Here is a 19,183-nt window from a genome sequence, read left to right as displayed (position 1 = left end):
ACCATGAGTTCCTTTAGCCAAGCTTAACAGGGGAACATAAAAAATGAATCTAATTAAAAGCACATCATAAACTCTTTTAACCTCGCTAATTAAAATTACCAAGGAAGGGAAAACATGAAACACACACAGGTTTTAACATTACCTTTTTTTTTTTTTTTTTAACCCCTGGATTGATAAATAAAGATATTTCACTGTAGAATCTCACTGACTGGTATTTAAGTATGAATAGAAGTATTGTAAGGCAATATTCAAAGGAGGAATAAATGTAAACATCTAAAACATACATTACAGTAATTAATCTTATTTGAAACAATTCTTTTAAGCTTAAAATTTTATGATAAATTAAAAATTCTCATTGACATGACATCATAAACTTAGTATCTTGGACTAATACATTTGGGATACTGATTACCATCCCCCTCCTTTTCAGTATTGTTAAATGCTATCATGCAAATACAAATTCTATGTCGTTCTGTTCCTATGTATATCTGACATAAAAGTAGTGAAAAAGGAAAAAATATTATTTGGCTTAAAAACTTTTTTCAAAAGTAGGTTTAACACATCACATTTTGCCCATGAGCACAAAATTTACAGTCAGAAGTTGCACATAAAGGGTTTATTTTAAATGTTTTAAGGATAGGATAGAGTTACATCATAATTATAAAAATTACTTACAGAATTAACAGATTTATATTGTCTATACTTCTAAATGCAGAGAACAGGGAACTGTCTACACATTGTATAAAATAAAATGAAAATTAAAAATGAATTCAAGCTCTAAAGATGAGGTCATTTACCTAATTTTAAAATGTGAACATGAAGACCTCAGAACTATACACATTCATTCAAACTGCACTAATGATGTAAAATACAAAAAGCGCAGCATTTCCAAGGAACCACAAACATTTCAACCATAATTACTTTCTGTTATAATTGTTTCTGTTTTGTCTTTGGAGAACTTTCTTTTTTTTAAGACAATCAGCTTCAGAATGTTTTTAGGCACTACAATTTGTGACAATCAAAACAGTCTTCTAATGGGTCTAGAACTTTCAAAAATTCAAGTCCAATGCACTTTGGGGTTTGGCACATAAAACAATAATAGAAATGAAATCTGTTTTTAGAAGTAACTGTGAATTTTTTTTAAGAATACACAGTCCCTTCAAATGCTGCATGACATATACAAGTGGAAAATTACCTTCTGTTGGCACTACATTTGCTTCACCAGTGCATTTTTATCCTACAACCACTAAACAGCACAGTAAGCAAATATACAGGAAACAGAAAACAAATAAAAGCAAAGAAAAAAAAAAACCTAAATATCCTTAACATGCAATTTTAGTTAGTTACACTGAACATTCTACTTATAATAGAGCATGCAAAAAAGGATGGTCTGATTTTCAGATTTTTCTTTGAAGTTTGACATGGCAGCCAGACAGCTTGCACACGCTCCCGCTCTCTCTCCCTCCCTCCCTCACTCACTCACACACACAGTACAATAATACTACAGCAGGTAAATGAGAAATGCCAATAAATTTTGTACAGATTCATGTCTTGTGTTGTCACAAGCCTCATGATAGTTTGGAAATTGATGCTGAATTCCTAGAATAAGGAATCAACATTGAGATAAACCAGGAAAATGCAAGCAATGCATGCAGATCTGAAACGTAAGCCTAAAATGAAGCCCCGAACATATGGGCCAGGGAGTAGAATTAGTCACAGCATCAATAAATGTAGTCTAAGCCACCAAAACAAAGAATAGAAAGAAAAAAAATGAAACCAAATAAACAAAAACCCTTCCCCTTCCCTTGACCTAAAAGCAATAAATGGAACAATTATTAAAATAATAATAATCACGTCACATTCTTCTGTAGATTGGCAGATCATGTGGTATACTGAAATTGCTAAAGTTGCTTGCAGAAAAACCACAATGCAAGTCATTAGGTAATGCTAAAAATGTTATAGCTGACCCAACCCTCAGGATACTTCAAAATCAACTTTCTTTTTCAGCCCCAAATTCACTGTACCATGTTATGCATATATTTTGTGAGTAGTGGATATACCCACTCACTCTTGTGCCACATGTATCAGCTTGGGCTCATGGAGTCAGGCTCAGCTTTGGGATTTACATGCAGGGACTCGAGAGAACTACAGAATGAAACTTGTTCAAACACACAAGAAACATTTATGACTCGGATACTCAGTGCTTTCACATTGCATTGAGAAGCTTGCCTTTGGTTGTCTGAGGTGAAAAACTGGGCACAATACAACCACAGTCATGGGCAGAGAATTGAGATACTGTATTTACATGGTGAGTAGTTGTTACAATCCAACAGCACAATGAGGCACAAACCTTAAGGCTTAAATGAGAATCAAGCAAAATGTGTGGAGAAAGGTCTTTATACTTCTGAATTTCTAACTTCAAGACCAGTCAGAGCAAATTAGTCACACAGAACTCAGATGCAAAACCTCTGGTGCTGACTGACAGCATGTATGCCTAGGCTTCTGCCCACTAAATATACAAGATCAAATCTCAGGCCTCTTAACTGTTCCACAAGAGACCGGTTTCATATACTGCCTTTCTCCTTGCTTTCAAACCGCTAAGGTTCATCCCAAACAAAGTGATATATGGAGATTTCACTGCTAAATCAACCACTTTTGCAGTTCTGTTTTGGTTTAAAACTACCTTGCAGGAATAAACCATGAAAGGATTCTGTGGCTAAGGGATGCTATAACTTACACCCACAAGCTAACATGGATGACTGAACCTTATATGGTAATATACCACTGACATGCAAAATCCTAGAGTCCACTGAACGGAATCCACATTAACAGCATACTTTAAGCAAAAACATACAACACCACAAAAGTCTTTAAGAGATTTAAGCTGTTATTTGTCTAGACATTCTCTGTGGGGAAAAGCAGGGATAAAAAGTCTTCTGACCATAATCATTTATCAATCAATCATCATCATAATAATAGTTAAAATAAAAGAATCCCAGAGAACTTGTTAGAAGGCAACAACGCCATTCTTAAAACTTACTTTTCTAAATGTAAAAGCACTGTGTTCTTCTAGGAACTTAAAACACATATGCACAAATCACTGCTATTGCCTTTTAAATTCATGATAATACCCAGGTTATTAATTTGTACAAATAACGGATCAAATGTGCCATCCAAAACACACCTGCATTATACATTGTGGACCAAGTAACTGGGTTTTACTAAAGGGTACTTACGATTTAAAATATAAACAAACAAAAAATTTACAATGCTTAGAATTAAAGTCAGCCTTCTAACCAGATTTCTAACCAATCTGTACCACTTCTAATGTGGGTCATTATTCACAGTTGTTTCATATTCTGACTTATAGTTTGAAGAGACAACTCCAGATTTAAAAGGTGCACTGAACTTTTGACTTACAAAACAAGTTGAACATTCATGCTTCCTGTGTCCAAATTTATTTTAAAATAAAGAATATAATACAGTAAATATGATTGACTTGGGTCAAGCACTCCTATTAAACTGGAGAAAAGTATTTAACCCCTACCCCAATCCACAAAGAAAGGACTGCCAATAGTGTATGTGTACACATATATCTATGTGTATACATATAGCACTCCTGTGTACACATAAGACAAATAGCTAGGTAGACAGATACATATCTCAAAAAGGCAGTAACAAAAATACCAAACTACGCTTGCATTGTGGCAGCAGAATAAGAGTGTGTTAAGGTGAAGGGGAAAATGATTAAGATCTATTATAATTTTAGATGACTATGATATTAGCTTAACTTTTACCAAACGTGTCTGTAACTCCCCTTCAAACAGACAGGCTTCTTTTAAGAGGAAGGGGTTCCTTAAACAAAATGCTTTGTGTTCACATATATATATATATATATATATATATATGTACTACTCAGAACAAAACAGTTTTGCTGGCAGAGATTGTGGGTTCGCAGGGACATTTAAGCTTTCATTAAACTGGAAAGCAATCAAGTCTTTGTGTCTACAAATTATACATTTAATAGTTCCACAAATTTGGCAAAGTTCATGATGACATCTAGGATGTTTTCACCAAATCGTAGACATAAATATGGAAATCATCATCAAACTTGATGAAATAGACAGATGGTTTGGCTTCTACTTGATGAATGACCATGCCAGTCCTTTTCGAGCCATCTTCTTTGGCATATTCCACTTGTTTGCCTACCAGGCTGTCCACAACTTCTCCTGGTTCCCTTTCTGCTGGAGGAGAATCGTCTGTAATTAAAGGAAAACAAACAAACAAACAAACAACCTGAAATCAATTTGTTACACACACCAATTCATATATCTATTTTAATAATAATATATATATATTAAATGTCCTGAATCCACCCTTTTTTTTAATCTAAACCAGGGGTTGATAAACTGGTGTGAACAAAGCACATGAACAAAGCACAAATAAAAAGGTGTGGCTGTGTTTCAATAAAACATTATTCAAAAAACTCTGCAGACCTCTGACATAGACCAGTTAATGGTTTTGAAAATCATAACCAAAAATCCCTTTGCTCGTATTTAACTGTAGCTGTTAGAACCTGAGAAGCAGGTAAGAACTACAAAAAACAAAGCAAGGGCCAAGACAAAATCTAAATGATGGCATAATTTCTTAAAAATAAGTTTCATGACTTTGAAACAGAATTTCAAAGCAGAGAATTCCTACAGGGATTACCGAGAATGTGCTATACACATCCCTCCTTGACTTCACTGCTTTCTATAACTATTCCTAACCTAGTTTCAAAATAAATTTCTCATACTTTAAAAATAGTTGCTAATTCAACTCCATTGCCAGATCAATTACACTGATGAGGATGGCCCCAAGAAAATCTGAGTGTGGAAAACCTTGACCTATGACATAACAGACACTGGGTAAGCTCTAGGACTACAAATAAAATAACATACCAACAACAGAAAAGAAATAAAAGGAAAGGGGGTGGGGGCTAGAGAGTTACAATTTTATTTTAAGAAAACCTTATAGGTCCTGAATAACTCAAGGCTCTTTCCATGTCAAAGCAGATGGTCTTCAGATAGGGTTGACCAGTTGCCGCAGAATGATTAGCAGTACACCCTTTCACTCTCCCAAGTATCCTGGTATGGACCATATAACGTATTTATATTAACTGTCCTCTGCCACTTTGGTTACAACAAATTCTCTCACTGAATGACACAATCCAAAAACTTCAATTCTGATCTCTGGTACTAACAGTCACACACAGTATAAACAAAACACGAGAGCATAATGTTATTAGCTCTGGAAACAGAGAAGTGAAATCTTTGTTTTTTTCTAGGTTGAAATCTTTTCTTCAAAAATTCTCTTTCCTCAAGCAGCATCATCATACTGCCATACTTTTATGGCACATTAACCGTTTATAAAGGAATTCTGAATACATAATCACACTTAACTTTACAGTAACCCTAAACAACCCAAGGATGGGAAATGCTTTCAAGGAATGCTGTCATGATAAGTAAACTCCTCTGTGTTTAAATAATTTCCAATAAAACAAATATACTCAAACTTAAAAAAAACAAAAACATATAAGTAGGAAGAAATTAAAGGGCCAGACAAACACACCAATAGATTAATTAACTAACTGACCCATTGGCAGGAAGAACTAAAAAACAAGAAAGGAACAGATGACTGCCACTTTGCTAACTTATGGAATCTCTGTCAGCCACGTGTGTCCAGGGCCACAGATCCAGGTGTTTGAGTAAAGGCCATGGAGTAGTTTAACAGGCTTGATGAAATTAGCCCAGGTCACACCTGTTTCTGCTTTCTCCCCTAAACAACCGCAGGAACTTCACTGAGAATACCTGTGGAAATGGCTAAATGGTCTGCCTTACATACTGACCCTGAAATCCAGGTACTATTGAAAGGTTCCCCAATTATCGTCTTCTGCAATCAGTTTTCTCTAAAGTGAAGTTCAAATATTTACAGATGAAATGACAAAGTACCTGGGATTGGCTTCATAATAATTAGGAGAATATGAAACAAGACAGTATTGGTTAACAGCTGTTAAAGCTGAGTGAAAAGTACATGGAGATTTGTTTTACTAGTGTCCATACCTTCATATATTATTAAATAATAAGTAAAATAATAAATACTAGTATTAAAATAATTTAAAAGAATAAATACAAAAGTGAAATTCAAGACACCTAAGTATATGTGTCCTCTCAGGAACTGAAAATGTAGAGACCTGATTGTTGCTTTTAAAAAAGTATTCCCTCCAAGTAATAGCTGATTATCAAGGATCAGAACGTGAAAGTGCATTTGTATTGCTATGTATAGTTTTAAAGGGAAAATTATGTGAATGGGAAGCTTGAAATATACTTATATTCCAAAAATTTTTACAACCTGTGCTTGTCATGACTAAAGAGAATAATCACATGCCCCTAATAATTAAAATAAAAAATTTTATCTGCAAGATAGTAACCTTTTCTAAAATTCAAATTATTTTTCAATAATCAAAAATTAAAAGTTGCCAATATATACTTACTAGAATCAGGCATAATGCGAAGGTCACCTTCTTTATAGTCATCTAAGAGCTGGTACATATACAAGACAGGATCTTTCTCATAGGTAATGTAAAACCACGTGTTCATTATAGGCGCGCGTGCCAAGACCATTCCCCTCCATTCATCTTTAGAACCATCCTCCGTTTCAAACATATGCTCCACTGCTTTGCCAATCATTGTGTCTGCTAAGTGTGCATCACTGATCCGAGATGTTGCTAGGAACAAAAGAGAACAAAAAACCCCTGATGGTTTACAAAGTGTTCACTGAATATTTACTATGAAAACTGAACTTACTAAAAACTACCTGAAATCCTGTCTTTGTAGTATGTAAGTATATCAGAATCACCAGAGGGCTTCTTAAACACAAATTATCAGGCTCTCTTCCCAGAGTTTGTTTCGGTACCCCTGGAAAATGTGAATTCTTTATGCGTTCTTCTCAAGCGATGGATGCTTCCCAGGACCACACTTTGAGAATCACTAGTTTACTCTATTTCCGAATTTCAGAATACTCCCTGACAGCCACAGAGACAACTGTCTTTAAACAAAATTAGCACTCCTATTTTACTCATTAATCAGTGCTTCTATTACTGTTTAATAAAATCAAAACCAAAGGAAGAAAAATTTGAATTTCTTGGTAAATGTAATGCCATTTCAATTTTATCAGGATACCCTAAACATATATATGGTGGTTTTCTTTGCTTAAATATTTGCAATAACTATAAAAAATTACACAGAATTAATTCCCCTCAGTGCAATCAGAAAAACATTCTAGTTTCTTCATGCCAGCAACTCTCAAACTTTGTGATCTCAAGACTCCTAAATTTTCTTAAAATTTACTGAAAATCCCAAAGAGCAATTGTTTATATGGATAATAACAATGTTTACTATTTTAGCCATTAAAAATGAGAAATTTCAAAATTTTTTTTTAAATCCCAACATAATCAATTTTTAATGAAAAATAATTATGCTTTCTAACAAAAAAATTTATGTTACTTTCTTATGAGAGAAATGGATGTCGAGCCCAAGAGGAAATACAGGACGTGCATCATGAGAAAGAATGAGATGTCCAGTCACACTTAAAAAAGAGATAATGTTGAAAATGTAAAAGATATAATACTATACCATTAATTACCTTTGGGAATAACAATAAGAGACTCAAAGAGAGATTTCTGTGAAAACTGAACTATATTTATATAGGATGAGTAAAAGATTAAACATCTGCTATCTCTGTAGACAAGACTAATAAAATAATTTGCTGCTATGGCAAAGAGCCAATTTTGGGGGAAATGCAGATGCAGATATCCTAAGAACATAATGGCACAGTCCAAAGAAAAACTAATGAGGAATTGATTAGTTTCTTCTCTTAACAATTTGTTGGCAAAATTTCATCTGAGAATGAAAAAAAAAGTTTTTGTACTATCCCATCTATCCCTTAAACTCTAGATCTGCTGAAGCATTCTGTTAATGGTCTAAGCATTTTTACAATTCTAAAAGCAGAAACCAATACTTTAAGCAATAGCAGCATCACTGTAATAATAAAACATTTCTAAGTAAATACTGTGAAGAAAGTAACATTAATTTGGTTGTATTCTATCTGACTTTAAAATAAAATCAGCTATTTTTACATAGCTTACACTTTTTGCCTTAAGGAACCTCTTGCAAGGGAAAATAAATACCACCATACATATAAAAAGGGAGCCTTTCAGTTTTACAAATATTGTGCAAGCTAAGGAATTATAAAGCTCATGTTTTGGTCGCTTAAATTTTAGCTCAAAGTATAGACAATAACACTTACGTAATGTACAATGAAAGATATACCTTACATAAAGATTCAAAAATAAATGCATAGGATTTTAGATATTAAAATCTAATGAAATGAACTCACAGGATATTTCAAGCTAATGATCAATATTCTTACCCACCAGAGTCCAGATAAACAGCAAGCAACAATTTTAGAAATATCTATATAAGAAGTTATTATATTGTAATCTTAAGGGAACAATTTTACACATCTTTATTTTCTTCCTGGTTCCTTGAACAGTGGACAGTGGTTTTGAATTGTTTGCTGATCAGATTTTGTGGTTTAGGTGACTAACTTATATGTGTACTAGATGTACTTATATTCCAATAAATATAAAAATACCAATATGTAGAAGAATGATAAAAAAAACATATAGTATAAAAATAATTTAAAAGAACTTACCAACTCTATCAGGGAGGACTTCAAGTGCAGAAACTCTTTCGTCTTTATTAAGTTCTAGTCCATAAACACAGTCAAATCCATCGTATTTTATAAGATACAAAGAAGGATTTACAGGAACCTGATCCAGAACTGTTCCTTTCCACTGTGTAACAGGTCCATTCCCTTCTTTCCACCCATGCTGAATTCTGCAGCCTACGATGTTCCTCCGGGGCTGGGAAACAGGCTTGCTGGGCCCCACACTGCTTCGATGTTTTCTGTATTCACACATATATACGTACAATTGATCATCTCTCCAACAAAACTACAGGCCACTATGCTTTCATGACAATGATCATGAATTACATACTCACTAATGGCTGCCACATCATCTTTCAGATTACTCAAGATTTTTATCCCCTAGTCCCATAGCAGTGGTGGTTCCAGGGTGGAAGCCCTTCTCTACTCACGTGACCCCTACTCCACTACAGTGGGTAAGATGGCATGAGAGCAACAGGAACTTGCTGTGTGGTGAACCAAGTACAGGTAGGAAAAAAAAGGTTAGGAACTAGGTAGGCAAAAAAAGGTTAGGAACTACTATTCAAAAGCAACCGAAACCCTAACATTAAGTACCAGTTTTTCAGTTATGTTTCCTTTAACTCAATCAGCTTACAATTATCCAAGTTAATCAGAGATGGACTAATCACATGAAATAGATAATACCTTTAATTATACATGCATATGGGTTTATATAGTATGAATTCATTCAAGTAAAAAAGAAACAAAAAGTATTTTATTTCCTCCATTCTAATGCCCCAATAATTCCGCCTGCACTGGCTTAAACAGGAATAAGCAAGACATTTAACTTTTTCTTAAACTAGAGTCCAGGCTAGCTTGTAGCTATATGTTATGCCATCATTAATTCTCTAGGAAACATAAAATCTTAGTTAAATATAAGCAGTTTGGGACAAAAATTTAATTTAATATTGAAAAACTACTGGAGTGACATCAAATTCTTTTCTTCTGGATATTAGCAATTGAAAAATCTGTATGTAATATTTAGAAACAACACACCTAGCTCTTTACGTCAAGATAGGTCTTTGCTTCATCTAGAAATCCAATGACAAAGGACAAGCCTTGGCTTGAATATAAGCTGAAGGTAAAACCAACATGGTAGGTGTTGACATATGCCAAGAGTGAAAAGTTATGAGCAAAACAAACCTCCTTTTCCATAGTTTTAAGGGTATAAAGCTCCCATGAATAGAAGCGTGGCATATAACACAAATTTTGTGAACAAAACTACCTGAACTTATTATAGGTTGTAATATCTAAAACTATAATTATATACTAGATAGGAATAACTTACTTCTAGACCAGGTAGATAAAAGTAAAACTTAGGGCAGCTTCCATAAGGCCCTGAATTAGGCGATAATGCAATTAATGTGGAGAAAGGAGGAAGATAATAGTAGAATCATAGTTTTGTCATCTTCCCAAATCTCACAAGACATGAGAGCACCTGGGATAGCAGAAATCTTCCCACAGATACATTCTTTAACAAAACCAGGCATCAGAGTATCCTCAACAAACACCAGAATACAGATACCTGTGGCCAAACACCAAACACAGCAACACCATGGGGCGGGGGGGAGGGGGGGGAGGCCGCCTAGTCATGAAAGCTAGGGAAGTCATCAGGGAGTACTCACCCCAAAAGGAACACCTGTCCACATGGAGTGGAAAATTCAGCAAGGGGGTCTGAAAACAATAGTGTATGTTCATGACGGTGAGGACAGAAAACACTGGATGGGCCTAAGCCCACAAGGCTCTTGGAAACACCCCAATAAAATTTCTTTCCAGGAAGGCAGAGCCTTGCACTGAGGACAGGCTGCTGAAAATAAAATCCTAGTTGAGCAGGTCAGGAATGTAAGTGTCTAATGGAGAAAGAAGGTTCAGACACTTATGGGGTAGGGGCCCAAAAGAGGCAGATCTCAAAAAATGTAATAGAGGCAGCTACAGAGAGCCCATATTTTAAAATATGTCACAAAAAACAAAGGAGGCAGCCTTAAGAGCTCTGAAGCTACAAAAGCTATCCTGGAACACTCACCCCTTAAAACAGGAAACACTTAATATCATTTACATGAGTCTCAGGAAGGAATTGTGTTTGGAAGTCACATGAAAATAAATTTAAAAAAACACCAACAACCTGAATGATGGCCTGACAGGCCATGAAGGCAGATGAGAAAAACATGCCCGTAAAGTTGAAAACTATCATCTAACATGAAGCAAACAAAAGCCATGGAAGAGGAATACAAATCAGAACTAGAAAAGCTCAGAAATGAGGAAGCCAGACAAGAAAAGACATGAAAAAAGTCAGACAAGGTAAGGAAGCAATTCACAATACAAAACTTTTTTCAGAAATCAAGACTAAACTAGAGAGGAACAAGAGCAAACAGACACCACAGGAGCATGTATGGAAAGGAAATAGATGACAGAAAGGAGAGAGAGGGAAATAGAGAAATTAACACATAGTGACAGTTATAGGACAGTCAATGAAAATCCAACAGGAGTAACCAAAAATAAAAGAGACAGAAAAGAATACTAAAAATGATAATTCAAGCAAACTTTCCTGAAATAAAAGACCTGAATGTAGATAGATAAAGCACTCCTGGGGAAAATGACCCAGAAAGACTGACACTAATACATAGTCTAGTAAAACAACTGGACTTGGGGGAAAAAAAAATCCTTTGGCTGTCTAGACAAAAGAACTGAATAATGTATAAGGGAAAGAAAATCAGATTTTGACAGTGGCATATTAAAATTTTTTATTAGAGAAGTTGTGAGTTTACAGAACAATCATGCATAACATACATACCAATACCCCATACTCCACCCAACCACCCACATCTTGCATTGGTGTGGAACATCTGTCACAACTTTTTAGTAATTGTACTATTTTTTTTTTTAAATAGTATGATTAATCATGGTCCACAGTTCACATTAGGTTTACTTTTTCCCCATATACTTCCCTATTGTTAAGACCTTATATTAGTGTGGTACATTTGTTACAATTCATGAAAGAACATCCTTATTCTTGTACTATTAACTGTAGCCCTTCATTTACAATAGAGTTCAATGTATGATACAGTCCTATGCCTTATCCTTCAATTTTTCTCGTAACATATCTACCTTAAAGTTGACTCTTTTAACTGCATTCACCCATATAGTTCAGTGCTGTTGATTACACTCACAATAATGTGCTACCATCATCCCACCATCCACTTCCAAACCTTTACCATCAAAATAGAAACGCTACAAGTTAAGCATCAACTCCCCATTCCCTAACCCCAATCTATCTCCTGGTAACCTATATTCTAGACTCTAACTCCATGAGTCTGCCAATTATAATTAGTTCATAACAGTGAAATCATACAATATTTGTACTTCTGTGTCTGGCTTATTTCATGCAACATAACGTCATCAAGGTTCATCCATGTTGTTGCATGCATGAGGACTTCATTCCTTTTTACAGCTGAATAATATTCCACTGTATGTTGGTGGACACTTGGGTTGCTTCCATCTTTTGGCAATCGTAATAATGCCACTATAAACATTGGTATGTAAATAACTGTGTGAGTTCCTGCTTTCCGTTCTTCTGAGTATATACTAGTAGTGGGATTGTTGGATCATACGGCAATTCTATACTTAGCTTTCTGAGAAACTGCCGAATTGTCTTCCACAGTAGCTGCACCATTTTACATTCCCACCAGCAATGAATGAGCGTTCCTATTTCTCCATATACTTTCCAACACGTTTCGCTTTGTTTAATAGTGTCCATTCTAATAGGCGTGAAATGATAACTCTTTGTGGTTTTGATTTGCATCTCCCTAACAGCTAGTAATGTTGAATATCTTTTCATGTGCTTTTTAGCCATTTATATTTCCTCTTTGGAGAAATATCTATTCAAGTCTTTTGCCCGTTTTTGAATTGGGTTGTTTGTCTTCTTATTCTTGAGTTGCAGGATTCTACAGTGACATTTTATGCCAGTAGTCAATGGAGCAACAACTTAAGGTTCTTAGGGAAAAGAAAATGTGAGCCAAGGATTTTACATCAACCTTCAAATATACAGGACACAGATAAAACTGCTATGAATACGTAAGTACTCAGGGAATATTGTTCTAATAAATGCTTCTTAATATAAGTTTACAACCAAACAACTTACTTTGCACAAATAGAAAAACCAATAACCAAATTTGTTTGGAAGGGCAAGGTCCCCGAATAGCCAAAAATAACTTGAGAAAGAGGAATGAAGTGGGAGGTCTCACACTACCTGACTTTGAAGCATATTACAAAGCTACAGTGCTCAAAACAGCATGGTACTGGCATTAAGGACAGGGATACCAACCAATGGAATTCAATTGAGTGTTCAGAAAGGCTCTCACATTTACGGACAATTGATCTTTGATAAGGTAGTCAAGCCAAATCAACTGGGACAGAGCAGCCTCTTCAATAAATGGTGTTTGAACTACTGGATATCCATTTCTAAAAGAATGCAAGAGGACTCCTACCTCACACCCTATACAAAAATTAACTCTAACTGGATCAAAGACCTAAACATAAGCGCTAAGACCATAAGACTCTTAGAAGAAAACGCAGGGCACTAACTTAAAGATCTTGTGATAGGAGGTGGTTTCCTAGACCTTACACCCAAAGAACAAACAGACAAATGGGACTGCCTCAAAATCAAACACTTTTGTACATCAAAGGACTTTGTTAGAAAAGTAAAAAGGCAGCCTACACAATGGGAGACAATATTTGGAAACCACATGTCAGATAAGGGTTTAATATCCCAAATACATAAAGCAATCCTACAACTCAACAACAGAAAGACAAACAACCCAATTAAAGAATGGGCAAAAGACATGGACAGACACTTTTCCGACGAGGAAATACAAATGGCTCAAAAACATATGAAAAAGTGCTCAACTTCACTGGCTATTAGGGAAATGCAAATCAAAACCACAATGAGATACTATCTCACACCTACCAGAATAGCCACTATCCAAAAAATAGACAATTACAAGTGCTGGAGAGGATGTGGAGAAAAAGGCACACTTATTCATTGCTGGTGGGAATGTAGAATAGCGCAACCACTCTGGAAGACAGTGTGGAGGTTCCTCAGGAAGCTAAGTATAGGTTTGCCATGTGACCCAGCTATTCCATTGCTAGGTATATACTCAAAGGAACTGAAAGCTAAGACACAAATGGATATTTGTAAACCGATATTTATTGCAGCATTATTCACGATTGCCAAGAGATGGAAGCAGCCCAAATGTCTATCAACGGACAAGTGGATAAACAAAATGTGGTATATACACATAATGGAATATTATTATGCAGCTGTAAGACAGAACAGAGACATGGAACATATAATAACATGGATGAACCTTGAAGACATTATGTTGAGTGAAGTTAGCCAGAAAAAAAAATGACAAATACTGTATCGTCTCAGTAATATGAAATAATACTAATAAGCAACCTTTGAGAGTTAGAAGCTGATAACATAGGCTACCAGGAGATAGAAAGAGGGTAGAGATCAGGCATTTGATGCTGAAGGACTACAGAAATGTTCAGCAGGAATGACTATACAGATCCAGAAATGGATAGCGTAATACTGTGTGACGGTAGCACAATATTGTAAGTACATGGAACAAAGATGTCTGTGAGTAAAGCTGAAAGAGGTGGGACAGGGGAATGTATGACACCAGAGGTAAAGACAGATGATGAAGAGTGGGACTGTATAATTTGGCAAAAACTGGAGTTGCCAATGAATGTTGCTAAATGTACAAATATAAAAATGTTCTGACATGTGGGAGAACAAATGAATGTCAACCATCCAGAGTGTTGAAAAAGAGGGATGGTATTTGGGAAAAAAACACAATAAAAGCAAACTGAAGTCTATGGTCAACAGTAACATTCCAGGATGCTTCCATTAAATGTAACAAACGCAATATACCAAAGTTAAATGTGTATATGAGGGGGATATAAGGGAGGGATATGGGATTCTTGGTAGTGGTATTGTTTTTTGCCCTTACTATTATATTGTATTGTATGACATTTTTATTTTTCTTTTTAATATTCAACAAAACACTTTTTCATAATTAAAAAAAAAAAGTTACAAGACAATGAGCTTCAGATAATCAAGGAATAACTGGAGAAGTGTGAGCAGCCACCTTCCGGATTTGGCCTAGTTGTTAAGCTGCAGCCTGCCCTTGAGTTCCCCCCGCCCATCGAGTGGTGTCAAGATGGCGCCCACATCCTGCTTCCGCCTTTCGATGTATGTAACCACCCGCTGTATTCACCAATCACGCTTGTGTGCGTGGCGTTAGCCCATTGGATATACGTAAGGTTTATAAGAAAGTTCCCGGGCAGAGCTCGGGGAGACAGCCCACAAGGAGCCGTGCCTGACGGCCGCACAGAGGTTGTTCTCCCCCGAGGCGCCTCGTCCCGGGTGGAACCTGTAAAGATGATGATTGCCTAGTTCCAATAAAAGTTTATCTGCTTCACCACTGTGGGTCCCGAGTGATCACAAGTGCTCCGGGTAAGATACTGTCCGTGCCCTCTCTCCCCCTGTCTCTCTGTTCCCCATCGCCGGCCCAGGCGGGGCGGCGGAGAAGCGCCGGACAAGTGGTGGCCCGTACGGGGAACTTCGAACCCGCAACCTCATTTGCGTTCCCCTCGCCCCGACGGAGACGTGCTCCCGGGATCCGTGGTTTGACCTCCGCGACTGATCACCGCGAGAAGGAACCAGGACGCCAACCAGTGTGGGTACCGGAGAGATTGGTGAGAACCGTGCAGTCGCCTGAGAACACCAAAGAACTGCAGCCTGACGGGTCGTTAAACCCCCAACGTGACCTGTTGGATCCAGTCCTCAACTCGCGTGATGAGCGGTCAAATGATGTCGACGGTGTCGACCACTCCCCAGCAGACCAGGAAGAGGGCCAGGAATATTGACCTTTTTTCCCTCCTGGTTCTCTTGGCCTAATCTGACCAACTGGGTTCTTCTTGCTGTGGGGTTATTAGTAGGTTTGATCATTGTTAAGAGTTTGCTGGAGCGTTTGTTTCAAAGACAACAGCAATTACGTGTTACCGCCATGATGGCCATGTCCTCTGCCTGTAACCCTCCTGATGACTATAGTCCCTCTGCCCAGCACCCATCCCAACCACTCGAAGCGGGGCATTTGGGGGCAAGGTTCGCAGCTAAGTATTTGGCAAAATCCCGGATATAAATAATCGGCACCAGTGGTCCTATTTTTGTCTCAGGTAGATCTCTTGGGCAGAGTCCTAGTTGTGGCCAGACGGGACCCCTGCCATTGCACAGAGACACCTAGTGACGCCCTCGACACTGGCTACCGTTCTCCTAACCCTCTTGTCCCCCAGTTGCGAGACTGAGTACTGCAAGGAGAGCCACATGGTTTCCGGCTCACGGGCTCTCCGGTCTCTATATGAAGTGAGCATTCTGGTCGGTGCCAGAGGTCCCACCTCAGTATGGCCGGGACCTAGTCCAGACTCCCCAAAGCACCAAAAAATACGTTGTGGGCCATCTTGGTCCACGGGAGCACATTCATCACTGGAGACACTGGGGCATAAAAAACAAAAAAGGGGGAGATGTGAGCAGCCACCTTCCGGATTTGGCCTAGTTGTTAAGCTGCAGCCTGCCCTTGAGTTCCCCCCGCCCATCGAGTGGTGTCAAGATGGCGCCCACATCCTGCTTCCGCCTTTCGATGTATGTAACCACCCGCTGTATTCACCAATCACGCTTGTGTGCGTGGCGTTAGCCCATTGGATATACGTAAGGTTTATAAGAAAGTTCCCGGGCAGAGCTCGGGGAGACAGCCCACAAGGAGCCGTGCCTGACGGCCGCACAGAGGTTGTTCTCCCACGGGGTATGAGGCCTCGTGTGGGAAATGTAACAGAGAAAGTTTCTTCCTGACTCCAGTAAAAGGCTTGCGCTCACAGCCATTGTGTGCCTCGAGTGTTAGTTTGTCTGTGTCTCTCTCTCTCTCCCTCTGTTCTCCTCGCCGGCCGAGGACAGGACGCGCGGGACAGATCGAGAGGGCGCCGGACAGAGAAGTTTCAGTACAGAATTGGCAATAAACAATAAATTTATATAACTGCAAAACCAAGACATGGGATGGGGAAAAGTAAACAGAACAGCATATAATTGTTATATGCTCTGACAATGTAGATTCAACACAACTCTGAAAATTGGAGGATAGAATATGTAAAGCAGAATTAGCTTGCTGACATACTTACTAAACTTGAACAAAAGGATTATTATATTAAATTAGATGGGAGAGAAAGAAAAGAGAGCAAAGACCTAAATTCATTATTACTCATAGTAAGGAATTAATACATATTATCTAAAAAAAAAAATTAAAAGGAATAGGCAATGTAAAACTTAATGGTGAGAAAAAAGCTTATTAACAGGGCACAATGAAGTCTGTTGAGGAAATATATGTGGACTTAACTATTAATAATATCCAGAATCAAAAGAATGTGTAACTACATTCAACTGGCCCTCTACAGAAAAACAGCTAGTGAAGGTAATTACATTTCTCCCCTAGAAAAGAAAATAGGAATCTTTTTGAGCATTACTTTTTTCTTCAACTAGACAAGCAATTTGTATCTTCCTTTGATCCATTAGGCAGCATTCTTAGTGATTCATCTTCTATACTGGATTAAACTTTTTTCACAACTTTAGCAAAGGCGGAGGTTGGTTCCCAAACGTCACTGAGGGAACAATTCAATCATACTCACCATTTTATAATTTGCACTTTCAGCAGCAAACATAGCTTCTTTGACAGAAAAGGTTCTTTTCTAGTTTTAGTGGCACGAATTTTTCTATTACTTTCTCAATAAAACCAACAGAAACTTAGCCAATAATAGCAGAAAAGGGCAACTGAAAGAACCAGAATGGTGATTTTCTATTTTAATCTACATTTATTAGCTGGCTTTCTTTTGTAAATCAGTGATGACCACAGTTCCTCCTTAAGATGCTATTTCCCTTTAAAGAAGGTTTTTCTCCCTTTTGTATTACAATGGGCTCAAATTTGGCCAGTAGGAATCCTTTTCCAACTGGCTCCTGTGTCCTTTAGTTCTGAAGACACAGGCTCCTTTCTTTTTAGATAGATTTTATTTTCTCACTTCTTTTATAAGGGAATTTTAATCATCAACTTTTGCTGTGATAAATTATATTCCTCGTCTTATCCTTGCCATTTTGTTTTGTGCTGTTTGTTATGCTTTTTATTTTATTTTCATTTCCCCACCCTCCTTTTTCCTTTTTCTATATACTTTCTTAATCCATGTGTCTGGAATGAATGAGGTATCTTTGCACCAAATGAAGTTTCAAATGGAAGCTATACATCTTACTTCTGGTCTCCCAGCAATTACCTTTAACTTTCCAAGCAATATACTGAAATTTTAATTTTATAATTAATTGAAACCTGTACCTTCCCTTCCCCTCCCAATTAAGATTAAAAACAACAAAAAACCTTTAGCAAAAAGGCAAGGAGGGAAAAAAGGGGAAGAAAACTACATTCACCTATCTTCCATTGTGCTACTGCGATTTAGGCTTTTGCCCCATATTTATTGTTGTTTTTCATTATGATACTTTCTTAAGAAATATTTTTTAACAACTGCCTTATTTAGACATAAGCAAGGAATGGTTTTGTGTTGCTTTTTGCTTAATACTTTTCCCTCTTTTTTTCTCGTGTATATTGTCTTTCTAGGTATATCCTCTGGTGATTCAGATTAAGAGTTCATAAACACAAATTTTCTGAATTCCTACAAGCCTCAAAATAATGCCTTCATTTCTAGATTTGCTATATACACAAAATCAGGTTCAAAAGCTTTCCCCTTTCAGTACTTTGAGAGAAAAAAGTATTTTCATCTTCTTATCCAGCATTGGCAGATAGCAGATATCAATCTGATCCTTGCAACTCTGAGGGGTAACATTTTTCTCTTTTCTTTGCTCTTAGAATTTGCATTGTTCTTGGAGTTCTGATATGTCACCATGACTTATGACATGTGCTTTCAATTCTCCCTCACTAGCAGTTGGTCAGACCAAAGTTAAGTGTGCAAAATTACTTTCCGTATTTATTCATTATTTTTCGTCTCCATTCTGTTTAAAATCCTTATTAGATGGATCCTAGAACTTCTAGTTCTATGCTCCATGAATCAAACTTCCCTCTCATACTTTTCATCTTGAAGAAACCCTTAGTTCAATTTTTCTGGAATTAGGTAAAATTTCACTTGCAGCCTATCTACTGAGGATCTTTCTCTTCAATTTTTTTTGTCCCTGAATCTTCTGTTAACACTTAGGTGGCTGGGTCTTCTTTGTGTTGAGTCTGGTGCCATTCTGAGCGCTGGTTTTCTTCACTTATTTGGTGATTACTGG

At 37.1% G+C, this 19,183-nt stretch overlaps 1 protein-coding gene across 3 annotated transcripts in view; it reads right to left on the bottom strand.

Moving 5' to 3' along the window:
* Positions 1 to 601: 601 nt before the first annotated feature.
* SPIN1 (spindlin 1) overlaps positions 602 to 19,183 on the bottom strand; it is an 80,564-nt gene continuing 61,982 nt past the window's right edge. For all 3 annotated transcript variants that reach the window (XM_037796982.1, XM_037796980.1, XM_037796981.1), the window contains exons 4-6: positions 8,755 to 9,008; positions 6,533 to 6,766; positions 602 to 4,259 (exon numbers count right to left, since the gene is read on the bottom strand). In XM_037796982.1, the coding sequence (XP_037652910.1) occupies positions 4,060 to 4,259; positions 6,533 to 6,766; positions 8,755 to 9,008 (688 nt within the window). In that variant the 3' untranslated portion in view covers positions 602 to 4,059. The remainder of the gene's footprint in view (positions 4,260 to 6,532; positions 6,767 to 8,754; positions 9,009 to 19,183) is intronic.

The sequence above is a fragment of the Choloepus didactylus genome, chromosome 10, assembly GCF_015220235.1.
Source record: "Choloepus didactylus isolate mChoDid1 chromosome 10, mChoDid1.pri, whole genome shotgun sequence".
Lineage (NCBI taxonomy): Eukaryota > Metazoa > Chordata > Mammalia > Pilosa > Megalonychidae > Choloepus > Choloepus didactylus.
Note: the sequence above shows the minus strand (reverse complement) of the source record. Positions and strands in the feature narration are given on the sequence as shown.